We start from the raw sequence: 27,633 nt of genomic DNA, 5'->3' as shown, positions 1-27,633 counted from the left end.
CTTTCTTAATCTTGTTTGAAAAGTGCTTTTGCAATGTGAGCTCAAATATTCACAGGCCCTCAGGATCAAGAAGTAGTCATATTTGGAGCTCCACACTTCTATCATTCTGTTTATACTCATTTTTTTTTTTAGGCTCCGTCAGGTGGTTAGTCAGATAGCAGATAAAGAATTCACTTCCTGCAGAGTCCCCAGGTCATTGTTCCTGCCTGTGCATTTGGTAATATTACATTGTTGTAGAAACAGAAAGAGAGGTACAATTTAGCAAAACACATTAAAGGGACAAAAATTCCAGTCTTCCACCTAGTGGGCATTGAATTAGCAATGAGCACTCACTACTTAGGAATAAAGAAGAAACAGCAGTAAGAGTTGAATGCTCACTGAACCCTGATGTCCTCCTTTCCATTTCAGAGTTCCTGGCCCTGAGGCTGGTGAGCGAGGACCAGGAGTGTGCTGGGTGGCTGGAGGTTTTCTACAACAACACCTGGGGCAGTGTCTGCCACAGCCCCATGGAACCTGTGACCTTATCCATGATTTGCAGACAGCTTGGCTGTGGGGACACTGGGACTCTGGATTTCCTGGTTCCTCCCAGAGAAGGTTCTAGGCCTCACTGGGTAGATGGAATCCACTGTCGAGAAACTGATACCTCTCTCTGGCAGTGTCCTTCTGACCCCTGGAAACACCAATCTTGCTCTGCAAAGGAGGAAGCTCATATCACATGTGCAGGTGACCTTCTGTCTATTTCTATGTGTTTGTCTTATGCCTGCAGGTTGTTGTTTGGAAATTTTCACATATTCAAATATAATGAATGAGTTGAAATAAATCTACAGAGTGAATACTGGATAGAGATTACTTTATCCAACTCTTGCTATCCTGTTTCAAAGGCAGATATAAGAAAATATGCAATGATAGCGATTTATGTGAAAAGTACCAAAGACTGAAATGAGCATATGGGAGCATAGAGTTACACTCTGAGGGACATTCTTAGCAATTATTAAATGCAGTCTCAGATTAGATTAGTTAATCTATATTTCCTTAGTGAGAGGATGAATGATTAGACCTTGGTAATACACATTGCTTGCTGTCTGCTATCAATTACACCCCCCCCATCACACCACGAATAATGTGGCTTAATCATCACAATCAACTGATGATAGGTATCATGGTGATCATTTATTTCAAAGGAGGAAACTGAGGTCAGGAGTAAACACTTCATCTCCCTCAAACTTTCAAACCAGTGGAGAACAATTTGGTGAATCAAATATATTGGACTCTTTACTCTGAAATCCATCTACACCAGACAGACTACCTGTCAGTTTATTTTGTGATGGAAAGTAATCAAGTAGAAAGTACTTGTAGGTAGAAAAGTAATTCCAGGCAGGAAGACAGATACAAGAAGAAAACAGTGCCCCTGTCTTCATGGAGTTTGCACTCCAGCCTGACTACACAACCATGCATAAGGTGCTATGGAAATGTGTGATTTGAGGAAAAGAGAAATCATACTTTTTGAGATCTTAAGGAGCACTAGAGGTTCAATGACAGAAGGAAGTAGAGGATTTATCAGTGTAAGTACTGGTTTGGGAGGAGCATAGTGACCTTAAGGTACCATGAGCAGAGGAGGAAGAGGGTAAGGAGAGTGATACATGGTTACCTGGATGGGTAGGAAGAGCTCAAGGCCTTTCCAAGGCAAGTCCCAAATAATAATCCTATTGAAAAGCTGTTTGTTAATCTTACCCTTTGCCACATCAGGGAACTGCTGTGAGATGAAGGGCCTGGTCTCCCCTCATTTTCTTTTTTGAAGTCACCTCCTCACAGTCCCAGTGATCTTGGTTGATATTACCTCCTCTGAGCCTTTATCCATATGCTACTGCAAACTAATGCCCACTTCATCCCTCTCCCAGAAAACATTCCATGGGGCCTGTTGGAAATTGGAACCTATCATCTTCTAATTTTTTAAGGCCTGTAATGTCCCCTTCAGTTTTTCTTGTTCTGATAAAAACCTGGTTGACCTCTGAAAACAATGAAGTTGTAGTCATTTGGAGGCTCTGTGTTTCCCTTTCAACATGCTTTTTATTTCTAGGTCAAATCTTAGAATAAGCTTGTAATTATCCATCCTATTCTTAGAATATTTCTGCTGTGCCTTGTAATTTAATAAATTATTTTCTTTTTCTCCATGTCCAGCTGTTTGGTTTTGCCCATGAGTTGGTACCTGCCAGCTCTTTTGGTGTCACTCTCCAGCTTGGTCACTCCCCTCATCCAGGAAGTCTGCAGTACCAGGCTCCCCAGGCTCCTCTGTCTCCTGTTCCTGGTGCTGCCAGGAATCTTGTACACAATTGAGATAACATCCTGGCCTCTCAATTATTGGCTTTCTCCCTTTGAAACACCCCCCTTACATTACATCTCCATGTATGGCCACACTATTGACCATCACTAAGTGTCCAGCTCGAGATCTTGATTGCATTGTTCCCTCTCTGACTACTGCTTCTTTTCCTTATGGCACATATTCTTGATGCTCCTTTTCTCCAGATATTTCATCCTCATGCAGATTCCAAATGTTTTCCTTTATCAGCTTCCCAGTTTTCCACTCTCCTCATGATTGCACATGTTCTTTTTACCGTGTTTAGACAACATGACGCTGCATTATAATCCTCCCCCTTCAAGTACACTCAATTCTCTGCTCTCTTCTTTATCTATCAATGACAAGAATGGTTGTGTAAACTACCTAACTCTTTCCTGCCTGTACTGGACTGGGCAATGACTGCTGAATCATGAACAAGTACTGTATCTTGTTATAATGTGAAATTATCTTGCAATTCTCTTTGAATTTGAATCCAACCTCTGACGGACCATCCACGCTGGCCCATATTCTAGTGTACTGCTCTCACATGTGCTTTTGCCCTTTCTGTAACATGTTATTTTACAAATTCTGAGATCTCCCCCATGCTGATATTTTAACCCCACCATACACTTAAATGATGATCTTGCCTCAAATATCCCTGGAAAATAGAAACCTTCAGCTGCCTACTTTGTTTTTTCCTCATACAGTCACTTTACCCTATTGGTTGTTCTTATTTTGTCTTATGGATTTTCAATTTCTCTTTGCCTATAATTTTTTTCTGGACAGCTTGAATAATCTATCGTCACATTTTTCTCCCTTATTCATCTTGGAGCTTTTTCTTTTTCTTTTTTTTATTGGTTGTTCAAAACATTACAAAGCTCTTGGCATATCATATTTCATACATTAGATTCAAGTGGGTTATGAACTCCCATTTTTACCCCAAATACAGATTGCAGAATCACATCAGTTACACATCCACATTTTTACATAATGCCATATTAGTAACTGTTGTATTCTGCTACCTTTCCTATCCTTTACTATCCCCCCTCCCCTCTCCTCCCATCTTCTCTCTCTACCCCATCTACTGTAATTCATTTCACTCCTTGTTTTTTTTTAACCATTCCCCTCACATCCTCTCATATGTAATTTTGTATAACAATGAGGGTCTCCTTCCATTTCCATGCAATTTCCCTTTTTTCTCCCTTTTCCTCCCACCTCAGGTCTCTGTTAAATGTTAATCTTTTCCTCCTGCTCTTCCTCCCTGCTCTGTTCTTAGTTGCTCTCATTATATCAAAGAAGACATTTGGCATTTGTTTTTTAGGGATTGGCTAGCTTCACTTAGCATAATCTGCTCTAGTGCCATCCATTTCCCTGCAAATTCCATGATTTTTGTCATTTTTCAGTGCTGCATAATACTCCATGGTGTATAAATGCTACATTTTTTTTTATCAATTCATCTATTGAAGGGCATCTAGGTTGCTTCCACAGTCTTGCTATTGTGAATTGTGCTGCTATGAACATCGATGTAGCAGTGTCCCTGTAGCATGCTCTTTTTAGGTCTTTAGGGAATAGACCGAGAAGGGGAATAGCTGGGTCAAATGGTGGTTCCATTCCCAGCTTTCCAAGAAATCTCCATACTGCTTTCCAAATTGGCTGCACCAATTTGCAGTCCCACCAGCAGTGTACAAGTGTACCCTTTTCTCCAAATCCTTGCCAGCACTTGTTGTTGTTTGACTTCATAATGGCTGCCAATCTTACTGGAGTGAGATGGTATCTTAGGGTGGTTTTGATTTGCATTTCTCTAACTGCTAGAGATGGTGAGCATTTTTTCATGTACTTGTTGATTGATTGTATGTCCTCCTCTGAGAAGTGTCTGTTCAGGTCCTTGGCCCATTTGTTGATTGGATTATTGGAGATTTTTCAGTTTACTGAATTGTTAATGTTTGATTCTTTCCTCCTTCTCACTTTTTTTTTCTGCTCTTCTAGTGAGATTTATTCTTTCCTATGCTCTCGTGGCTCGGTTGTCCTGCTTCCTACTCTGTGTGTGGGATTGCTTCATTATCTTCTACAGTGTAGGTTCAGTGGTTCAAAATTCCTTTAACTGATACTTATGTTCAAAAAGACTTTTTTATTTATTCTAAAGAATAAGACTTATTTATTCTAAAGATAACTTCACTGAACATAGTCATGTAGTTCACAGTTGTTTTCTTTCAAGGTCTTAAGTACATAACTCCATAACCTCCTGGTATTTATTGTTTCTGTTTGGAAATTTGATATGTGAAGATATTCTTAAAAAGGACTTTTTCTTAACGATATGCCTTGAGGTGTAGGTGTCTTGTAGTGTTGAGATTAATTTAAAGTGGACATTGTAGGTTGTTTCTCTGTGGATTCTTTGGCCGGTAATAATGGGTTTTGAAACTCCAGGTATGTGTCAGAGCACATCTTTCTCTATAGTTCTCATATATATGGAGTCCTTCTGATAGTTCAGGTGTGTTTTTATGGATAGCACAGTGTCAGGGCATTCTTCCTGTGGTATCATTTTTTAGTGTTTGCTCTGAGGGGTATGGAAGCAACCTGTACTGAGGTCTTTCAAGGCACTTTCTTTTTACAACATTTGGATTATTTCTCTCTGGAGAAATAATTAATAATTAATGTGGAGATTGTACAAGAACAGGAATTATGTCAACTTGTGACTGGCTCTTCAGCTGTGGATTTCTTACTTCCCTATTCATTAAGTTGAAATATCCACTAATGCTTCACCAGGACTAGGTCACAGCTCCATTAAGGTGAAATTTCCCTATAGTGGCTAGAGTTAGGGGTATGCCAAGTGTCCTAGCCATGGTGAATCCCTGGAGAGCCTGTGGGAAATAGTGTGATCGCTGGAGAGGTGACATGGGGAAGCTGTGAATTGCCAGATGTTGTCTCTTAGCTCTCAGACCAGGTCCCTATGTACACAACCACATGTGCCTGGAATTGTTCTTCTTCACAGAGAATAGGACCACTTACCAATGAGACCTCCATACCTCCCCTGTAATTCAATGTTCTCAGCATGTTTGTGACAGGTACTCTTCCTATCTGAGACTGTAGAACACTAACGACAAGCCAATCACTGTGGCAGGGTGGTCCAGGGACCTAAAATTGTGATTACCCCATATTGTCTAAGCCCCAGAGCAGTTTAGTTCCTAACAATGACCACTTCTTAAGATAGCTCCTGGTTATATCACTCTGAGAGCTTGCTGGGCAATGTGGTGAATTTTTTTCTCTAAAGCTTGCTTATTGTACAGAAGTACTCCGTCTCAGGACAATGCCCCAAATTTGACTTAAAGCTTGTAAGAACCATGTGTTTCTCCCACAGGTAAGACACCATCTGGGTTGTCTGCATTTTCCAGCTTACTTTATATTTGCAAGTTGCCTCCCTCACTCAGGCAGCTGGAGATGAAGTTGTAAATTGCTTTGTACTTTCCTTGGCCGCCTTTCTGCTCTCCATGAAGTTTATCATGACTTCTTTATCAGCTCCTTTCTTTCTCTTCTCAAAATATAATTGTCCCTTTGTTCCCTAACCTTTTTCACTCAGAGTCACAACAAAGGTGCCTCTTTTCTGGGATTTAATTCCTTGCCCCAAACTCCTATTTTTGTATAATAACAATTCCTGAAAACAATTCCAAGCATAGATTTGATTTGTTTGAGGGGTAAAGTAACATTCTATGGGTGTTGAGCAATATCAATATCTGACATCAACTTTTTTGAGAAGTTGCTCAACCTACCTAAAGTAAGTCAAGTTTTGGCATTACATATCCATATGAACTCTGAAGTCTAGAATCATTAGTGAAATATTTGGAGGCAAACCATGGTCCATCCATTTTCCAGTTTTAATGACCATATGGTTATAATTTCTCCTGGATTCATGGCTGTCACCTGAAGTTTCTGATAATCTCATCCCAGTTTCTTACTCTACCCACTGTGTTCTGATCCTCCCATATATTAGGCAATTAGAACTCAAGTGTGTGTGCTCTATAAGAACAAGTCAGATGCTGGCCCATTGACTTTTAGAAGTCATTCACAAAAAGACACTTTTAACTACTCAAGGTAGGAAATCTGACATTTCTAGAATTGTGTTATCAAATCCTATGGAGAACTCTGCAAATAATAAGTTTAACTCTAATAGCAGCTACATAATAATTTCTATGTGAGACATCTAACTATATTATATTGTGTTTAATCTTTTTTTCTTATTTTTTAAATAATTGATTCTTTTACTTATTTTGGTAGGAATTGAAACTTAGCTGCTGCCCTGGTGTAAATGACTCCATGTGTTCCACAGCAAGCTCTGAAATCTGAAAATGGATTCTACCAACTGATTTGTTGAGGGGGGAATAGCAAAGGACAAGAAAATCCTCCTTTTTTTTCTCTGTAAATACAACCATTGACCTAATTATTTTCTTCTCAGAGAGCCCACAGCTCCGCCTGGTGGATGGTGGCAGTCGCTGTGCAGGCAGAGTGGAGATCCTTCACCAGCATTCCTGGGGCACTGTCTGTGGCCACCACTGGAACCTGAATGATGCCCACATGGTGTGCAGACAAATGGGCTGTGGAGTGGCCCTTGATGCCATGCGCTATGCACAATTTGGGGAGGGATCAGGACCCATCTGGCTGGAAAAACTAAAGTGCACAGGAAAGGAGGACCAAGTGTGGAAGTGCCCAGCTCAAGGCTGGGGTCATCATGACTGCGCGCACGATGAGGACGCAGGTGTCATCTGCTCAGGTAGGGTCTGTGCATTCTCCACAGCATAAGAGAATTGAAGAGACAAAAAGTGTTTATCTGATCTTGGGGAAATAAGGGACAGATGATGAGCCATGGAGGATTAAGAGGTCCCCATGAATGCTGGGGACCTCAAAACAGCAGTATAGGATGGGTTTTATTTAATTCTTTCTTGTAAATCTCAGATAGTGTCCTTTCTATTCTCTGCAGTAATACTTGATGAGATAAGGTTTCTTTATATATAATCATTCCACATAAAATCATCTTTATAATTCTGGTTCTATGATTTACTATTTGTACAGCTACCTATAAATTACCATACATATTCTCTTTACAAAAGACAGACAAGAATGGGGATTGTTTGTTTTTTCCGTTGAATTAAGTATTTATTTATGTAGAGCCAGAGATAGTTTTGCACTGGTTAGTAGGTGTATAGGCACATGGATGGGATTAAACATATCACAGGTGAATTTATGGATTACTGAAAACTTGCAATTCTCCTTTCCAGATTCAGACATCAGAATTATCAACTCATTGGCAGGAAGGGCCAGAGAACTTTGAGTGAAATGCTCTGAGTCACAGATATTCCTTCCATCATTACTATAATAGATTCCCTCTACATTTCTTTTTCAAAGCAATAAACTTATACTTGTGAGATGAATTTAGCTCTGTTCTGGCAGATTAATGTTGGATGTAATAAAATATCAGTGCATATGTTTTATACTAAGATGTTAAATAGTTTAGGACTAGAACCAGAAGGGTTGTTTAATGATCTCCCACAAATACACCATATTAATTGTTACTCACACACTAAACTGGCTTCATAACAGACAATAAACAAGGTGAGTGCCTGATTTTACTATGATAAAAAGAAAAGACACATTGAAGGAGGAAGGAAGATAAGACTTGCCCATTTCCCAACCTCAAGCAGCCCAGCATGAAGGTAAATGCATTCTTGGGAAATGGAAAGGGAATTAAACTAAGACCTTTCACTTGAAACCCAGGATTAGGTCTGCCATAGTGAAACTTGGTGCCCAACAGATCCCAACAATATTGTCCCCATGCCAGTAACCTCACACTGAGACTCTGGAACTGTGTTTAGTTGGGTAGCAAAGAGACTGCCTCCACCACAACTATTCCAATCTCTACAGAAGAGGAGAAAGCAAGACTCTAAGGATCAGGCAGAATGCTGGGATAGGACTTTGTCTTGGAATTCAGTGTCAGAACCACCATGATCATACCCAGCACCAAGTAGGAATTAGAGGCCTCAAATGTAGAAGGGATATGACAGAGCAAGACCCGTGTGCTGGTTGGACAGACTCAAGAAGTGCCTGCAGCACCTGTCGCTGATTGCAAGAATCTGGAGTCTTGAGTCCACCTCACCAGTAGGCAGCTCATAGTATTTAGGGCTTAAAGCAACATGAGTTCAAGTCTGACCCCCGTCCACATGAGCAATAAACAAGGTGTCTGTGAGCTACATTCAGCTGAGACTCTGGGAAGACTCATTACCTTGCCTTTTCCAGGATCTAAAAATTACCTGTATTTGCCTTCCTTATTCAAGTCAACCACCTTGCATACTTCTGACCATTTTTTCATCTTCACAGCTTTCTTTGACCAGAGTCAGAAACCATTGTCTGCTTGTAAGAATACAGATCAAAGGATGTTAGATTGAACTGACATAGTTAATCCCAGATAATCTAAAATAATCTCACCATTAAAAAAATTCTCATCTTGACCTTGTTTGCAAAGCTCCTTTGCCTCAAAAGTTAAAGTATTCACAAGCTCCAGGATCAGGAAGTGACATATCTGGGACTTCACTGTTATGCCACATCATTGTCAACACCCTTTTTCCCAGGGTCTGTCAAATAAATATTTAGTCAAGTAGATTTTCCTCCCTTTCCTCAAGAGGCCCACTTTAGTGTTCCTGCCTGTTCATTTTCCACTATGCATTGTCACAGAAATACAAAAAGGCATACAAGTTATCAAAATAGGTCAATGGATAAAAGTTTTGTCTTTCCACGAAGTGGGCACTTCATCAGCAAAGTTAGCAGTGAGTACTCATTGCACAGGGTAAAGAAAAGCAGCACTAAGTGTTAAATACTCACTGTGTCCTATTTTCCTCCTCTTGGTTTCAGAGTTCCAGGCCCTTAGGTTGGCGAGAGAGGATCAGGAGTGTGCTGGGTGGCTGGAGGTTTTCTACAACAACACCTGGGGCAGTGTCTGCCACAGCCCCATGGAAGCTGTGACCTTGTCCGTGATCTGCAGACAGCTTGGCTGTGGGGACACTGGGACTCTCAACACTTCTGTTCCTCTCAGAGAAGGTTCTAGACCCCGTTGGGTAGATGGAATCCAGTGCAGGAAAACAGACACCTCTCTCTGGCAGTGTCCTTCTGACCCCTGGAAACAGAGATCTTGCTCTGCAAAGGAGGAAGCTTATATCATGTGTTCAGGTGATTTACTCCCTATTCCTGTGTCCTCACTATATAGATTTTCAGAGAAATTTCATACTTTCAAGCCAAGAGAATGAATTCCTATATGTCTATGAGATTCAAATTTGAATAGAGATTATTTTAGCCTCAATTTACAATCTTGTTTCAATGACAGAATTAAGTAAACCTGTTCTGACAACCATTTACATGGAAAATGCCATAGATATTAAATTGACCATAGACTTAGCCTCTAAAAAACCGTGTAAGCAAATGGCTAGTGAATTGTTACACTCCAATAATTACTCTCTATTTCCTTAGTAGAGTGAGGAATTTGACCTCAATTATATAAATCACTTGCTATGTTCTGTCATAGTGTTAGTTTTTTTAAAAATTTATTTCACATGTAATGAAGGTTAAACCACTCAGCAAACTGTTCATAGGTATTATAGTGACCATTTAATCCAGATGTGTAAGTTAATATTAGAAGTAAGCACTTCATCCACTCCATACACTCTAGAGGGTGTATACTTGGGGTATCCAATACAGGTGGGTTATCTTTGAGTTCATGGTCTTTTACTCTGAAATCCATCTACATCAGTCAAACTCTCAGTTCAGATTTTTGATGATAAGTAATTGAGTGAGTTGGATCTGGCAACTTAGTTTGAGGCATGAGGAGGAGAGAAAAGAAGAAAATACTCTCCCTATCCTCATGGAGTTTATCAGTGTAAATACTAAGGTGTGAGAAGCCTGGTGACCTTGAGTTACTGACAAAATCCCATCATAAGCAGAATATGAAGAAGCTCGGGAGAGCGATGCCTGATTATCTGGATGGATAAGAAGAGTTCAACTCCTCTCCATGGAATGGCCCCTATACCAATTCTGTTGAATAGCTGTTTATTAATAGTGAATTACTGTGAGATGAGGGTCCTAGTAGCCCCTTATTTTCTCCTTGAATTCATCTCCTCACAGTTCCAGAGGTCTTGCTTGATACTGCCTGCTCCGAGCCTTTATCCATATGCTACTGCAAACGAGGCACTTCATCCCTCTCCCAGAAAACATTCTATGGTGTCCTGTTGGAAATTGGAGGCTATTGTCTTCCAATTTCTTAAAACCTATAATGTGTGCTTCAGTTTCATGTTCTGATAAAAAAAACCCAGGTAATCCTCAAAACAATGATATCTTTATCATTTGGAGGCTCTGTGATTTCTTTTTGACAGAATATTTCTGGGCCAAAAATTAGAATAAAAATATTCCTGTTTTCCTTTGTCACTTTCAGCAATTTCTTTTATTTTTTTCTCCATACCATCTACTTGGAATTTGCTCCATGAGGTGGCATCAGCTACCACTTCTGTTGGTGTCACTCTCCAGCCTGGTCACACCCCACCACACAGGAAGGCTGCAGTACCAGGCTCACCTGGCTCCTCTGTCTCCTGTTCCTGGTGCTGCCTTGAACACAACTGAGATAATATTTTGGCCTCTGAAATCCAGAATTTCTCCCTTTGAATCACTCTACTAACTTGCATCCCATCTCTCTGTTTACCACTCTATTGACCATCACTAACTGTCCAGCTTGACATCTTGTTTGCATTGTTCTTTCACTGACTGTTGCCTCTTCTCCATGTGGCACATGTTTTTGATGCTCCTTTTCCAGATATTTCATCCTCATGCAGATTCCAAATTCCAAATATTTTCTCTTATCAGTGTTTTATCCTTCCACTCTCCTCATGAATGCACATGTTCTTCTTACCCTGATTAGACAATTTGATGCCCATTATAATCCTCCCCCTTCAAGTACACTCAATTCCCTGGTCTATTCTTTATCTGTCAATGACAAGAATAGTTGAGTCAACTACCTAACTCTTTGATGCCTGCACTAGACTAGGCAAGGAGTGATGAATCATGAACAAGTACTGTATCTTGTTATAATGTGAAATTATCCTGCTAGTCTTTTGAATTTTGATCCAATCTCTGATGGATCCTCCTCACTGGCCCCATATTGTAGTGTGCTTCTCTCACATGTGCTCTTGCCCTCTCTCTAACATGAAATTTTACAAATTCCCTGATCTACCCCTCATTGCTATTTAAACCACATCATACACATAAATGATGCTCTTCCCTCCAACTTCACTGGAAAAATAGAAACTTTCAGCTGTCTATATTTTTTTTTTGTTGTTGTTGTTTGTCCTCATGGTCACTCTAATTTACTGATTATTGTTTTTAGAGTCTTGTAAATTCTTTGTTCAATATTTAAATTTTAGACTCCGTATTCTTCCTTAGCTCTTTTCCTTCCCTTATCTCATTGGAGTCCAAAGCTATAGATGATATCATTCTACGGCAGCGCCCAATATAAATCTCTATACCTGGTCTCTGCCCTTAAATCTAAATTCATACATTTCATTGCTAATGGACCCTCACTTGAATATATAATGGACAGCTCAAATTTAATTTTCAAAGTAGAACATTTTATTCCACGCCTTTAAGCCCTGCCTCTATCTTTTTCTCCCTGTTCTATTCCCCATCTCTGTTAATGCCACTGTGGTTGCTCAGTTACTTAGTCTCAGTCTACATTCACATCTCCATTTCACTCTCCCTCCAGTTCCAATGTAGTAGCAAGTTCTATGCCTCTACCAGCAACCATATCCTAAATGCTTTTACTCTTTCCTTCCAACCCTCATCTTAGTTCAGGAAAGATCACTTGTTGCTTGGACTCTCCAACAATCTTTAGTGGTCTTTGTCTTCCATAAAATATTGTCTCCTTAATGATGGAAATATGCTCATTTGATTACCAAGTTGATTAATGTGTTGCTGTGTGGCAGGTGAGTTGCCTTTGGAAGTGACACTGGCAAATTTCTCTGTGGCTCACAGATGCAGAAACAACTGGAAACCATGTCTCAGCAGTTTGTAATTACCATAGTTTGCAGAAATGCCAGGGAAGAGTTGACATCTTATTTTTATCAGACTTTGAAGGACTTCCCATGGAATAGGGAGAAGACTGTGAGCCACTTCAGGCGTCAAGGATGTGACTCAAGTGTGCAGATTGCTATTGCTTGGGTTTGGGTTCAGTCTAAGTTTAAGTAACTCTGAAGACCCTCACCATGCAAGGAACTCCAGGGAATGAGTAATGTTATCTCTGTGGGCAAAGAGCACTGGAGGCATAAAGGGATGTTATGCTGTGTTATATTTTTTGCTCTCTTCACAGAATAGGCCACATAGTTGACACTAGGGGATTGACATTTTTTCCTCTAGTTTATTTTTGGTGTAGAGTTAAACAATATCTTTTCTATTACACTGAATTACCAAGACCTTTTACTTATTGAAATCAAGGAAGACATATTAAAATATAAAACATTAATGGCATTGCATAACCCCTTGTCTATTCTTATTCCTCTGATGTAATTAGGATTAATGGACTTGTATTTATTCTTTTCCCAATCCTCCATTTTCATGGAATTCTATCTAAACTCATAAAGTGATAAAAGCATTTATCTTATAGTATCTTTTTATTTGGTTTTACAATGTTAGGGTTGTATCATGCTTACTATTGTTACATTGGCTTTCTTAACAGTATATTATGGCTATTCCTCATGTAGAGCTCACTCTTTTGTAAAACAACTCCATAATTTTACAGTCTTAAGAGATTAGTATTATAGCTTGCATAATCATTTTGCTATTTATTTATAATTGTTTTCTATTTTTCCTTTCTAAAACCAATATTGTAACAAATTTCCTTGCACATGTAACACTGCATACTAGTAGGTTATTATTACAAGATGACTGCCAATGGTTGCAAGATCATAGGATATCCATTTTTTGAACAGATATTGTCATACTACTTAGTAGGAGCAATTGTTTTCAATTGGTATTTCATATCTTGATAGAAAACACTGTTTTTTATTATTTGGCCATTAAATTAAAGTCAAATAATATACATAAGCTCAAAAAATCAAAAAAGGAACAAAGCCCACAAACCTATGCTAGGAACTGCCTAAAATCCAGGGAGGATGAGATGACAAATGATGATAAATGTTTCAAAAGCAAATGCTTGCACTTTTCCTTTTAATCTCTTTCCTCACCTTATTTTTTTTTTTCCTTTTCCCTGTAGAGGCTGAAGGGATAACAAATAATAAGATTTGGTACAGATGATGTCTTTTCTTACAATAGACCCCACATATTGAGAAACAGACATCCAATTCTGAAGTGAGCAACCACCCAAGAGAGATCCTGCCATCATTTCTAGAGATGTTCTCAGTATAGTGTAGGAAGTTGACAGAATAATGGGGAAAATGTATATCCATAATGATATTTTAGGACAAGTGTCATGTGTTTTCTCTGTGTTATTTTTCTTTTATATGTATTCTTTAGTATTGTTTTGCTTGGCTCTATTTTACCTGTATGTATTAATTTTTCTCAGTGTATTATCTTTTCTTGAAAAAATGTTTCTATCTTACCAGCTAACTACTGTCCATTTATTAACTTTTCTCTGAAATCTGGTTGCTTTATTTATGTAAAAAATACTTTTAACTCATTTTAAAGAATAATTTCAATTAATTTAAATGAATACTTTCAATATTTGTGACTTTTCATTAACAATATAAGAGATATTAAGTACAATTTCTTTTGAGAATTACTCAGTACTTATGCTTTTTTTAAGAGAGAGAGAGAGAGAGAGAGAGAGAGAGAGAGAGAGAGAGAGAGAACCTTTTTGTAGATGGACCCAACACAATGCCTTTTTTATTTTTATGTGGTGCTGAGAAAGAAACCTGGGTCCCATCCGTGCTAGGCAAGCGTTCTACCACTGAGCCACAATCCCAGCCCAGTACATATGTTTTAAATGCCTAACATTTATTTTCACAAATCATTGACATTAACTTACATTTGTTTTATTACCTTTTGGATTAGCAAGAATTCAAAAAATATTTTTCAGCAGATTTTAGTCATCTATTTATTGAATCAGTAAATATTTATCAAGCCACTGTTCAAAACTTTCATAGGAAGTTACCCATATATACTTCTAATGAATGCATTCAACATGCCAGGCATTCTTCTATTAGTGGGAACAGAGGGAATGAGGCAAGGTCCCCTTTTTAGTGGAGTTTTCTTTCTGGGTTATGTGTGTCTCTGTGTGTTTGAGTTTTACACACATAAACATGTGCATGATCATATTTGTATTTTTTCACATAGTAGGCACAGTAAAAACAGGCAAATAGATGAAAATAATTTCAGCTGCTGATATGGTATGGTCCAGGGAATGTCTCAGTAACCAAGCCTAACAGACTACTTATGAAGCACCATATCACCACCTATTGCCTGAACTGAGCCTAGGAATTTAGAGAACCTCATCTTGGGACAGGATCTCTCCAGCTGTCATTTACCAGTGCTTCCCCTCTGTGTGCTCTTTTAGGAAACAGACCCAAGAGCTGTCCAGCCACTGCGCCCTGCACAGGTACATCATCCCCTCACACCTTCCCCATGGCTTCCAGGGGCTCCTTTCCTCCCACCAGGGTAGTAAGAGGAGGTGCTGCTGCCTTTTCAGACAAAGAGAAGCTCCGACTCAGGGGAGGAGAGAGCGAGTGCTCAGGGAGAGTGGAGGTTTGGCATGAAGGCACCTGGGGCACTGTGTGCAATGACTCCTGGAGCCTGGCAGAGGCTGAGGTGGTGTGTCAGCAGCTGGGCTGTGGCTCTGGCCTGGAAGCCCCAGGAAAGGCTGCATTTGGCCCTGGAAATGGAAGCATCTGGCTGGATGAGGTGCAGTGCAGGGGCAAGGAGCGGTCCCTGTGGGCCTGTGCTGCAGCACCCTGGGGACAGAGTGACTGCAAGCATGAGGAGGACGCTGGTGTGAGGTGCTCTGGTGAGTAGCAGGACAGGAGAGGGGGCCAGGGTTGAAGGAGTGTGTTGCATCCAAAAGGATTCCCTCTGGCTCTGGAAGCCTGTGCCCAATCTCCTGGCATCTTGGACAGAAGTATGTGCCAATGATGGTGGATGGGACCCAGTGACATTCGCAGACCAACACATTTCAGTGATTCCATTTTCCTTCTCTTCTCCCCAGGTGAAAGGACAATAACTCTCACCACGCAGAAAAGTAAGTGGTTGTTTTGCTCTTAACCAGGTAATGGAGGAGATAGGCAGATTTTCAGTGTTCTGCACTATGGAGACTACACAGTTCTGATCACATTACAGTAGGCCTGATGATCAGGTGTTATAAGAAGCCATATCTTGTATTAAGTTGTACAGTCAGAGAGCTCCAAAGCTGCACCCACATTCACTTTATAGAAATCCCTTAAAACCAGACTCAGAAGATAGTTGACATTACCCAGAGCAGGATCCAGGGTGGTAAAATCTTGAAATTCAGGCATATCTATGATGACTGAGCTAGGGACTTCATGGTCCTGAAGACTCAAGTGATGATCAGGATAACTGGGTTCTCCTGAGATTATGGTCCTCTCTAAAGACTCATGACTCTTTTTCTTCTTCATGCACCAGTTCAGCCTCAGCCCCTGTCCCTGGCATCTTCTTACCTGGGATCCTCTGCATGATCCTGGGAGCCCTTCTCCTTTTTGTCCTCATCATCCTGGGAATTCAACTGTTAAGATGGAGAGCAAAACACCAAGGTAGGGCTTGGGAATATGGTGACCTGAAAGTATGCACAGATAATATTGGGCCAATTGTATATATGATGATTTCCCATGTGGACAGTGCTAGTGGAGACTGGGTGAGAAGAAATCTAGTTCTATCCAAATGGATCACAAAGCTAAAGAAAGGGACCTTGGAAGCCCAGAGGAGTGTCTCCAAGAGTATGAATCAAAGAAGATTTTGTCTATTGGTAAGGGCAAGATTTCCCGAGCAATGTCTGAACTCATTCTGCTTTCCATAGCCTTATCAACTTTTGAAGATGCTGTTGGTGAGGTCCAGTACCAGGAGATAGATTACACCATGAATCCAGAGAAGGAGAGCCTGATGAACAGCCCAGGTGTGTTCCATAGCCTCCTTTGTTTGCATGAGTTTTCTATCAGTGCAGGAATCTTTGATAAGCAAAGATCACATGACTAACCCAACCTCATATGGCATATCTGGTAGCTTTCTATTCCTAAAATAAAATGCCTGTTATAATCAAATTATAAAGAAGAAAGTTTGATTTGGCTTCCATTTGCAGATGTTTTATTCCTTTGGGCCTGTGCAAGGCAGCCTATCATGCTGGGAGCATGTGGTGGAGCAAAGATGCTCACCTCACGGTGACCAGAAAATTAAGAGAAAGAAGAAGAGATTAACATCCTACAATTCTTTTCAAGAGGATGCACCCAACAACTTCATTCCTCCCACGAGTTCTCACACCTTAAAGGTTCTACCTTTTCAAATACCTCCAACTGGAGGACCAACCATTTAGAACAAGAACTTTTAGGAATATTCCTGGACCACTATAACAATTATCAGCATCCTTCTAAGGCAGGAGCTCTAAGCCCTCTCTCTACAAGGATGAAGCTTCAAAATTTTTTCTGAACCATGACATTGACCTCCTCCTGTGTTTGTCTATGATGTTTTCTCCCTACTAGGAACCATGTCTGATGATGGCTCAGCAACTAAGCTACCCTATTACACAGGGGACAGTGAGGAGAATGGAGACCCTGAACCTGCCCCAGGTAGTAGAGACAAGTCTTCCCCTGGATGGTGGGAGTGAGGAGGAGGTTATCATCTGAGAAGAACTTTCTGTGATTAGGATGGGAAGGATCTCTTCCTTCAGGTTCACAACTACCTTTTCTCTCCACCCACTGTGTCATACAGAAAGGGAAAGATGAGATTCTAATCTGTAGGTTTCCATAGGTACTTCCATATGGTCACAGACATACCTCAAATATATCATTATAAAATCCAAGGCCATAACTTTAAAAAGAACATTTGAACTTGATCATCTCACAAATTCTATGGTGAAAGAGAACATATGGATTTGATCTGAAATACAGGAATGTATGGACTATTTTGTGGTTTATGGAATACTAAGACAAAAAAATGACCTTCATAATCACTAGAACACAGGGAGTGTGTGTGATGCCTGTACTTATCAATCATTGGAAGAGCTTCTCTAAAAATGACCTAAGAAAGGAGGACATCATGGACCTTCCCCAACTGGTAAAAATGGAGAGTTCCTAGGATGAGGCATGAGCAGGAGTGCTCTTTAAAATTAAATCTTAAGGACAGCAAAGCACTAGAGGAGGTTGAAACCCATGCCTCCTGGGATTCAAATTGGTAAATAGCCTATCTGTGGGAGAGAGAAACCCAGGCTTCTCTTCTGTGTCTCCATTGCCTCAGAGGCCATATGAACAGCCTGGGTTCTCCTTAGGCCTGATGAAATCACCCTCAATCTCTGATATGTACATATTTTCTAACCCTTTATTATATGCCTGAAAAGAGTGCATCAAACTTACAACATAAGTTTATTGATGTTTTTTGGCATGACATGTTAGTAAAATATTATTGAATTTCATACATTGAAATATTTAGATGATTTACATGATCTAAGAATATGGACATCAAATATATCCCTTTGGGACAGCCTTGGAATATGGTACCTATATTTCTCAACTATGAGAATCTCTTAGAATCTCTTCATTAGAACAGACTGAAGACATCACCAAGACTAACAAATATCTTTCTCTTCCTCCTTATTCCCTCTCTTCAGAACCTGGAGGACAGCATGCAGTTGCCACAAGCAGTGGTTATGATGATATTGAAGAGATACCTGTTCCTGAAAATCCTTCTTCATTTGGAAGGAAGGAGAAGAATTTTTTCCCAGAAGAGGGAGGTGGTGCCAGGTGTTCTCAGACAGGTAAGTGGATAACTATGTCTCCAGTGGTCTTGCATTATTATCATGGTAAAGATGGATTTGGACATATCAATGATCAGTTTTCCTTTACTACAAGATTCTAAGTAGCCTTGTAAACCAAGATGATGCATTTGCTTTCTTTTTTCTGTTCACTGAAGATATTTTTATTGCTTCTGAAAGGAGGTAAATATTGTGTCCTCTGTCTGCACACCCTGCTCTTGGGATAGATACATGTCTGTGTGAACTGCAGAGACTTTGTGGCTTTGTTCCAGTCTTTACAAAGCAAACCAAGACTTCTGTATTAACATCAAGTATTCTTGTCTTTAAACATGTGAGAAGTAATTTGGAGAGCATTTTAGTGTTTTTATTAGTGCAATATAATTATTCATAATAGTGGCATTAATTTTGATATATTCATAAATACATATAGCATAATTTGCTCCATTTAAATATCTAATGCTTCCCCTTTCCTTTCTCCTTCCTCTGATTACCTTCTTTTAATCAACACGTCTGCCTTCGATGTATTTATTGTTTTTGTAGTGAGAACATAATATTCATACATAAAAGTAAAATTCATCGTGATATATTCAAGCACAGAGAGAGCATAATATGGAGAATTTCATTCCAGAGATCCTATCCATTTCTCCCTGACATGCCTCCCCTCAACCCCCTTCTAATCCACTGTTATTGCTTCTATTTTCATAATATCTCTCTTTTTATTTCTTACTTCTATGTAGCTTCTGCATATGAGAGAAAAGTTTCAACTCTTATCATCCTGCATCTGGCTTATTTCACTTAGCATGATTTTCTCCAGTTCCACCCATTTACCAGCAAATGATATAATTTAATTTTTCTTCATGACTGAATAGAACTCTATTATGTGTATTTGTGAGTATTGTGTGTGTGTGTGTGTGTGTGTGTGTAATTTTTTATTCATTCATTCATTAAGAGACACCTAAGCTGGTTCCATTACTAGGTCACTATAAACTCAGCTATTATAAACACTGATATACCTGTATCACGGTTTTATGCTGATTTCAACTCTTTTGATACATATAAACAAGTGGAATAGCAGGGTCTTATGGTAGCTGCATTCCTCCTCTTTTAAACAATCTTCATACTGCTTTCCAAAGTTGTCATACTAATTTGCCATCTCACCATGAATGTGTGTGTATGTCTTTATCCCCACCTCCTCACCAACATTTATTTATTTAATTCTTAAATTTTTATCAGTGCATTATATTTCTCCATAATAGAAGTGTTCATTTTGAACTATTTATACACCCAAAAATAAAGTTTTCTCCATTTTAATTCCCTGTATTCCATTTTTTTCGTCTCCCTTCTTCTGCTCCCCTTATCTCCTCTACTTATCTCCTTTCTGTTAATTTATAGTTTTTTAATAAATTAGTTTTATATATCTACAATTATATATACATACACACATATATACTTTAACATGGTATATTTATCTTTAATGTAATTTGTTCGATTTCATTCTACAGTTCCTCCTTTTTCTCATTTTTCTCCCTTCGAATCAACCCCCTTACTCTCTTCCATTGATGTCTCCTTTTCTTTCATGAGTAATACAGAATTCTACCCCTTTTTTTTTCCCTTCGTGCCTTATTTTGTTCCAACTTCTGCATATAAGAGAGGAAATTCAATTTTTGACTTTCTGAATTTGGTATATTTCCCTTAGTATGATGTTCTCCAGTTCCAGCTATTTATATACAAATACCATAATTTAATTCTCCTTTATGGCTGAGTAAAATTTTCCCACATTCTCTATATGCATTCATCAGCTGACAGGCACCCAGGCTGTTTCCATAACTTGGCTATTGTAAATTGTGCTTCCCTCAACACTGATATGCCAATATACTCCAGTATGCCTAGTTTAGTTCTTTGGTTAAAACCAAGGAGTGACATAGTCATGAAGTTGTTTTACTCCTAGTCTTTTGAGAACTTTTTATACTGTTTTCCAAAGTGACTGTACTAATTTGCAGTGCCGTCTAAAATGAATGAGTACTTTTCCCCACATCCACTCCAGCATTTATTATTATATATATTCTTGATGATTGCCATTCTAACAGGGACCAGATGACATAAAAATTTATTTTTGATCTGCATTCCCTTGATTTGTATAGATGTTAAGCAGCTTTTCATATATTTCTTGGTCATTTGTATTACTTCTTTTGAAAAATACCTGTTTATCTTTTCTGTCCATTTATTAATTATATTAAGTGATTCTTAGGTATTAACTTTTTGAAATGTTTATATATACTGGATATTAATCCTCTGTCAAAAGAATAGCTGGCAAATATTTTATTCCATTTTATAGGCTCTCTATTCATTCTCTTATTTCCTTTGCTGTGCAGAAATATTTTAAGTGATACCATCCCACTTGTTGATTCTTAGTTTTATTTCTTGAACTTTCAGGGTCTTGATAAGGTGCCTGTGCCAATATGTTGGAATAGTAAGCCTATATTCTTCTGTCAATCACAAAGTTTCTGTTCTAATTCCTAGGTCTTTGATTCATTTTAGTTGACCTTTGTGCAGGTTGAGAGATATGGAACTAGATTCGTCCTTCTACATACAAATATCCAGTTTTGCAAGAACCATTTTTTTAAAAAAGGCTCTTTTTTTCCAGTGTGTTTTGTTCCTTTGTCAAGTATCAGATGAAAATATCTACTTGAGCTTATTCTGTGTTTTTTATTCCATTGCATTTGTAGTCATGTCTGTTTTGATGCCAGTACCATGCTGTTTTTGATAGTACAGCTCTCTCCTTAGCTAAAATAGCCAAAAGTGAGAGAAGACCTAAATCAACAAAATTAGAGATGAATAAAACATTTCAGAAGTCCAGAGGCTCATTAGGAACTATTTTGAAAATTTACACTAAAACTATAAAATCTAGAAGATATTAATCAATTACTAGGTAGAAATCAAACCAGCAAAATATAGAAAACCTAAACGGACCATATCAAGCAATGATACTGAAGCAGCAATTAGAAGTCCTCCAACAAAAGAAGTCCTATCATCAAACTATTAAGAAAGAAATTTTACCCATCTTTCTCAAATTATTCCATAAAATAGAAAACTAGGAAACACTTCAAAATTTATTCTATACAGCCAGTATTGCTTTTATACCAAAACAAGACAAAGACCCATCAAAGAAGGAAAAACTTCAGACCAATGTCCCTGAATGAAGCAGACACAAAAATTTTCAATAAAATATTATTAAAGCACATTCAAAGACATTTTAACAAGATAGTATGGAGTGAAAAGTGGGTTTCATGTGAGTGGGATGCATGGGTAGTTCAACATATGCAAATCAATAAGTTTAATTCACCAAAAAATACATCTACGGATAAGAATCACATGATCAGTTCAATAGATAAAGAAAAAAAAAAACATTTGATAAATTTTAGCTCCCATTCATGTTAAAACTTTGAAGAAATTAGGGATAGAAAGAAGTTACCTCAACATTTAAAGGCTATGTGTAGTAAATGCAAAGCCAACTTCCTATTGAATGAAGAAAAGCTAAAAATATTTTCTCTGAAATCAGAAACATGAAAAGTATGTTCACTCTCACCACTCCTAATCAACATAGTTATTGAAACTAAAGTCAGAGCAATCAGACAAGAGAAGAAATTAAAGAGATACAAATATGAAGAGGCCAAATTATCTGTTTCCTGAAGAAAGAATCCTGTATGTAGTATACTCAAACATCACCATCAGAAGAATTCTAAAACTTATTGAGGAAAGTAGAATACAAAATCAGCATTCAAAAACCAATACCTTTTTAGGTTGGGGTTGTGCCGCAGTGGTAGAGCACTCACGTAGCCCATTCAAGGCCCAGGTTTCAATCTTAGCATCACATAAAAATGTACAAATAAAATTAAAATATTGTTTCCAACCACAACTAAAAATTAATATTTTTTAAAAATCAATACCTTTTCAATAATCCAATAATGAATCTGCTGAGACTAAAATCAGGAAAACTATTCAATTCACAATAACCTAAAAGAAGGCAATGATTATTATTTATCTTGAATCTTGTCTTTCTAACTGTGGTGATATAAAACCTCACTTTTATTTCATTTCCTTTATTGTTAAGAATGTTGAATAGTTTTTTCATATATTTCTTTGCCATTTTCATGTCATCTTCTGAGACGTATCTGTTTAGTTCACTTGCCCATTGACTGACTCAGTTTTTTGAGTTATTTTGATGTTTACATATTCTGGATATGAATCTTCTGTCAGAAGAATAAGTGGCAACAGTTTCTCCCATTCTTCAGGTTCTCTTGTTTCCTCTGCTGTTTGAAGTTTTTAAATTTGAAGCTGCCCCATTTGAGTCTTGGTTTCATTTCTTGAGCTTTGGGAGTTTAATTAAACACTGTTTGTGCCTGTGTATTGGAGAGTTGGCCCTATGTTTTCTTCTAGCAATTGTAAAGATTCTTGTCTAATTACTAGGCCTCTGATCCATTTTAGTTGATGTTTATGTAGGGTGAGGCAGAGGGAGCTGCTTTCATTCTTCTACATATGGATATCTTGTTTTCCCATTTGTTAAAAAGTCTATTTAGTCAGTTTTTTTACCTTATATCAATGTTTTATTTTTATTTTTTTACAATGATCTTGACATTTCATACGTTTGAATCAAATGGGGTATAATTTCTCATTTTTTCTGATTGTACAGGTTGCAGAATCCCATTGTTCATACAGTCACGTATATACATACAGCAATAATAATGTCTATTTTATTCTGCTGCCCTTCCTTTAGTCAGCTCTTTCACTTATTTGACTAAAAGACCCAACCAGCAAAATTGTAGAGGAGAAAAGATTTATGCAGGGGCTCAAGGTCTCAAAGGTATCTATTTATAAACAGCAGGCTCCATTCATTGAAGCTAAAGGTGTGGCTGAACGTCCTGGTGGAAGAGTGTGGCAGAAGGAAGCAGCCTGCATGGTGATCAGGAAGAAGAGACAGACTCCCTTCTCCAGAAGACAATATATACCCAAGGCCATGCCTTCAAGGACCCACCCCCTCAACCCACAACCCGCCAGCCTTCAGTTACCAGGCATTTAATCCTCATCAGGGGAATAATGCAAAAATTGAATTAAGGCTCTTACAATACAATTGTTTCTCCTCTTGCATTTTTCTCACACATGAGCTTTTGGAAGACACATCACATCCAAACCATAACATCCATTTTTTTCTCCAATGTATGTTTTTACTGTTTGTGTCAAGCATCAGATGACTATATCTATGTGGGTTTATCTCTGTGACTTTTAGTCCAGTGACTTTTAGTCCAGTGACTTTCCTGTTGGTTTTCATAAAAATGCCATTTTATTTTTGTTATTGGAGCTCTGCAGCACTATTTGAGCAAGGGAATTTTGTTGCCCCAGCCTTGTTCCTCTTTCTCAGTATTCCTTTGGCTACTCTGGAACTTTTATTCTTCCATATGAATTTTAGGACTGATTTTTTCAGTTCTGTGAAGAAAGTCGTTGATATTTTGATTGGGACTGATTGAAACTATAGATTGCTTTTGGTTGTATAATCATTTTATCAATATTAAATCTGCTTATTGAAGAACAACGGATGCCTTTCCATCTTCTATAGACTTCTTTAAATTCTTTCTTCAGTGATCTATAGTTTTATTTTAGAGGTCTTTCAACTTTTTAGCTAGGTTTATTTTCATGTTTTTTGTTGTTGTTGTTATTGTTCATTTCTTTGTTTCAAGTTATTTTCAATGGAATATTTTTCTTCATTTTTTGGTTGGTTTTACTATTGGCATATAGAAAAACTTTTAATTTTTATATGTTGATCCTGTATCCTTCTACTTTGCTGTATTTATTAATCCACACTAAAACTCTTCTGAAAGAGATTCTATGTATAGAATCATGCATCTGCAAATAGAGATAAATTGAATTTTTTCTCATTATATCCATTCAATTTCCTCCTCCTGTCTAATTGATATTCCTAATATTACAAGAATTATGAGATGAGAGTGAGATAATTTTCTTCTATCCCTAGTGTCATCAGAGATTTTTAACATGAATGGATGCTAAATTTTGTTGATGAATTATTTCTGCATCTATTGAGTTGATTATATAACTTATGTTCTGAATTCTATTTTTGTGATGGATTCCATTTATTGATTCACATGTGCTGAACTAACCTTGCATTGTTAAAAAATTATTTTTAATGAAGCACATAACCAATTATTTTCATTAACATTTCCCACTTTAATCCATAATGTACAATAGCCTTAAGTATTGAAATTTTCCATGCTAGAAGGAATAATTCTCTTATTGTTTGAAATAACATATAGTGTCATATGTTAGAAGTGGGCTTTCCACTTGTGCCTGCTCATGTGGTCTGTGGGAAAAGGAAACTATTGAATTTAGTTAAGCTGCCCTTCTTTGGCATCTGGACCCAAGTTGTTGTCATGAATACTGTGAAAGAAAGTATGGTATGTTATTGAGGTATGGAGGAATTGCCTCCATACTGCCTGGAGTGCTTAAGGAATCAGACCAGCCTAGTGTGCAAGAGAGCACTTGAATCTCTTTGCCACTCCTCACCATTTTTAACTCATTCTCCTTCTAATTGTTCAAATCAAGACATATGCATAGGACATAGTCATTGTGATATAACTCTATTAAACCTTCCAGAAAAGTACTGGTTCCCCATAGATATTTTGAAGCCACTCTACTAGTCTTTTCATTTTGCAAGAGGACTCTGGACTGCCATATTTGTCACCACTAAAATCAGGATTCTCTTACTGTTCCAGGCATCTCTCCTCAGTCTCTCAAAGAAGCTGACAATTCTAACATGGAACAGACAGCATCCTTATTGGTCCTGAGAAAAGAAGACCCTGGATATGATGATGTTGAGCCTAACACCTTGTAGTGGTTTTTTGTTTTGTTTCGTATTTTGTGTAACCAAGTCTGCAGATAACTCCTTATAATATTGTTTCCTGATTAAAGAGAGTTCTGTCTTCTTCATTACTAGAAAGTCTCTACATTCATTACTGGAAAGTTTCTCATTGCAATAAATACTCTGCGTCTCAAATACCAGTGTCATTCTCTTAATTTAAATGCCTTCACCCCCAGCAACCTCTGAAAATTCAGTGTTCCAACTGAATGGATCTCACATAGGATCCCCCATACTACATACTTGATCTTTTAGATGAACAGAAGTTTATTCTTCTCTTGAACAGTATAAAACTGTAATGCAGTCCTGAGCTAAGAACTCGGTCTTAAGGAAATTAACTTAGTAAACACCTATCTTAATATTCAAAAACATCCCATTCATGCTGACTAAAACCATTTAGTGATTGGGGAGTATAAAATGGATGGTAAATGGCTATGTTTATTTTAATTCTTCATGATTTTTATAAAATATCAATAACTAGATTCTACTACTGCCTATTAGACTTTTACTCCAATGGTTTCTTCTCCTTTCTTGTTATTCAACAGCTCTCTAAGTCTCATGTTTCTCCATAAAATTGCAATATTATCATTAAATACCATTGTTTTGTATCACTTTTCCTTATCTCTACTCTACTCCTTTCTCTGGTTGTCTTTTTAAACAGCCAATAATTCTAACCACCAGAATTGCAAAATATTTCTAAGTCGTTGTATTTACTGTGAAGTATTCCCATCAAAGACCATCCTCATGTATTTATATGAGTTGGAAAGGACTGAGTAAGCAAGCCAAACTCTGAAATTCTCTATGCTAGAGACTCATTGTCATCTATAGCAAATTTTCCAAAATTCAGGTATTTGCTTGCAAATAAATGAATATTTCCACATCTCCATTCTAACTGAATAAGTTTAAACCAAGATTATATTTACTCATTTTTGTGATTTCTTTCTTTTCCTTAATGATTTTTTGTTTGTATTTTTACAAGAAAAGCCCAGGACGGGATGGGTATACAGCAGAGTTTTACAAAACCTTTAAAGAGGAACTAACACCAATAGTTTTCAAGCTATTTCAGGAAATAGAAAAAGAGGGAGAACTTCCAAATTCGTTCTACGAGGCCAACATCACCCTGATTCCGAAACCAGACAAAGACACTTCAAAGAAAGAAAACTACAGACCAATATCTCTAATGAACCTTGATGCAAAAATCCTCAATAAAATTCTGGCGAATCGGATTCAAATACATATCAAAAAAATTATACACCATGATCAAGTAGGTTTCATCCCTGGTATGCAAGGTTGGTTCAATATACGGAAATCAATAAATGTTATCCACCACATCAATAGACTTAAAAATAAGAACCATATGATCATCTCGATAGATGCAGAAAAAGCTTTCGACAAAGTACAGCATCCCTTTATGTTCAAAACTCTAGAAAAATTAGGGATAACTGGATCATACCTCAACATTGTAAAAGCAATCTATGATAAGCCACAGGCCACCATCATTCTGAATGGAGAAAAATTGAAGGCATTCCCTCTAAGATCTGGTACAAGACAGGGATGCCCTCTCTCACCACTTCTGTTCAACATAGTCCTCGAAACACTGGCCAGAGCAATTAGGCAGACAAAAGAAATTAAAGGCATAAAAATAGGAAAAGAAGAACTTAAATTATCACTATTTGCAGATGATATGATTCTATACCTAGCAGACCCAAAAGGGTCTACAAAGAAGCTATTAGAGCTAATAAATGAATTCAGCAAAGTGGCAGGATATAAGATCAACACGCATAAATCAAAGGCATTCCTGTATATCAGCGACAAATCCTCTGAAACGGAAATGAGGACAACTACTCCATTCACAATATCCCCCCCCAAAATAAAATACTTGGGAATCAACCTAACAAAAGAGGTGAAAGATTTATACAATGAAAATTACAGAACCCTAAAGAAAGACATAGAAGAAGACCTTAGAAGATGGAAAAATATACCCTGCTCATGGATAGGCAGAACTAACATCATCAAAATGGCGATATTACCAAAAGTCCTATATAAGTTCAATGCAATGCCAATCAAAATCCCAACAGCATATCTTGTAGAAATCGATAAAAGAATCATGAAATTCATATGGAATAATAAAAGACCCAGAATAGCAAAAACAATACTAAGCAGGAAGTGTGAATCAGGCGGTATAGCGATACCAGACTTCAAACTATACTACAGAGCAATAGTAACAAAAACAGCATGGTACTGGTACCAAAACAGGCGGGTGGACCAATGGTACAGAATAGAGGACACAGTAACCAATCCACAAAACTACAACTATCTTATTTTTGATAAAGGGGCTAAAAGCATGCAATGGAGGAAGGATAGCATCTT

The 27,633-nt window shown here is 37.9% G+C and overlaps 1 protein-coding gene across 1 annotated transcript in view; it reads left to right on the top strand.

Annotated features, from left to right (window-relative positions):
• LOC113177347 (scavenger receptor cysteine-rich domain-containing protein DMBT1-like) overlaps positions 1 to 25,239 on the top strand; it is a 183,070-nt gene extending 157,831 nt beyond the window's left edge. Inside the window, 8 exon segments of the mRNA XM_077799079.1 lie at positions 9,230 to 9,544; positions 14,925 to 14,966; positions 15,057 to 15,371; positions 15,843 to 15,850; positions 15,972 to 16,131; positions 16,395 to 16,490; positions 18,195 to 18,341; positions 25,121 to 25,239. Of these exon segments, the coding sequence (XP_077655205.1) occupies positions 9,230 to 9,544; positions 14,925 to 14,966; positions 15,057 to 15,371; positions 15,843 to 15,850; positions 15,972 to 16,131; positions 16,395 to 16,490; positions 18,195 to 18,341; positions 25,121 to 25,239 (1,202 nt within the window).
• Positions 25,240 to 27,633: the final 2,394 nt, after the last annotated feature.

The sequence above is a fragment of the Urocitellus parryii genome, chromosome 5, assembly GCF_045843805.1.
Source record: "Urocitellus parryii isolate mUroPar1 chromosome 5, mUroPar1.hap1, whole genome shotgun sequence".
Classification (NCBI taxonomy): domain Eukaryota; kingdom Metazoa; phylum Chordata; class Mammalia; order Rodentia; family Sciuridae; genus Urocitellus; species Urocitellus parryii.
Note: the sequence above shows the minus strand (reverse complement) of the source record. Positions and strands in the feature narration are given on the sequence as shown.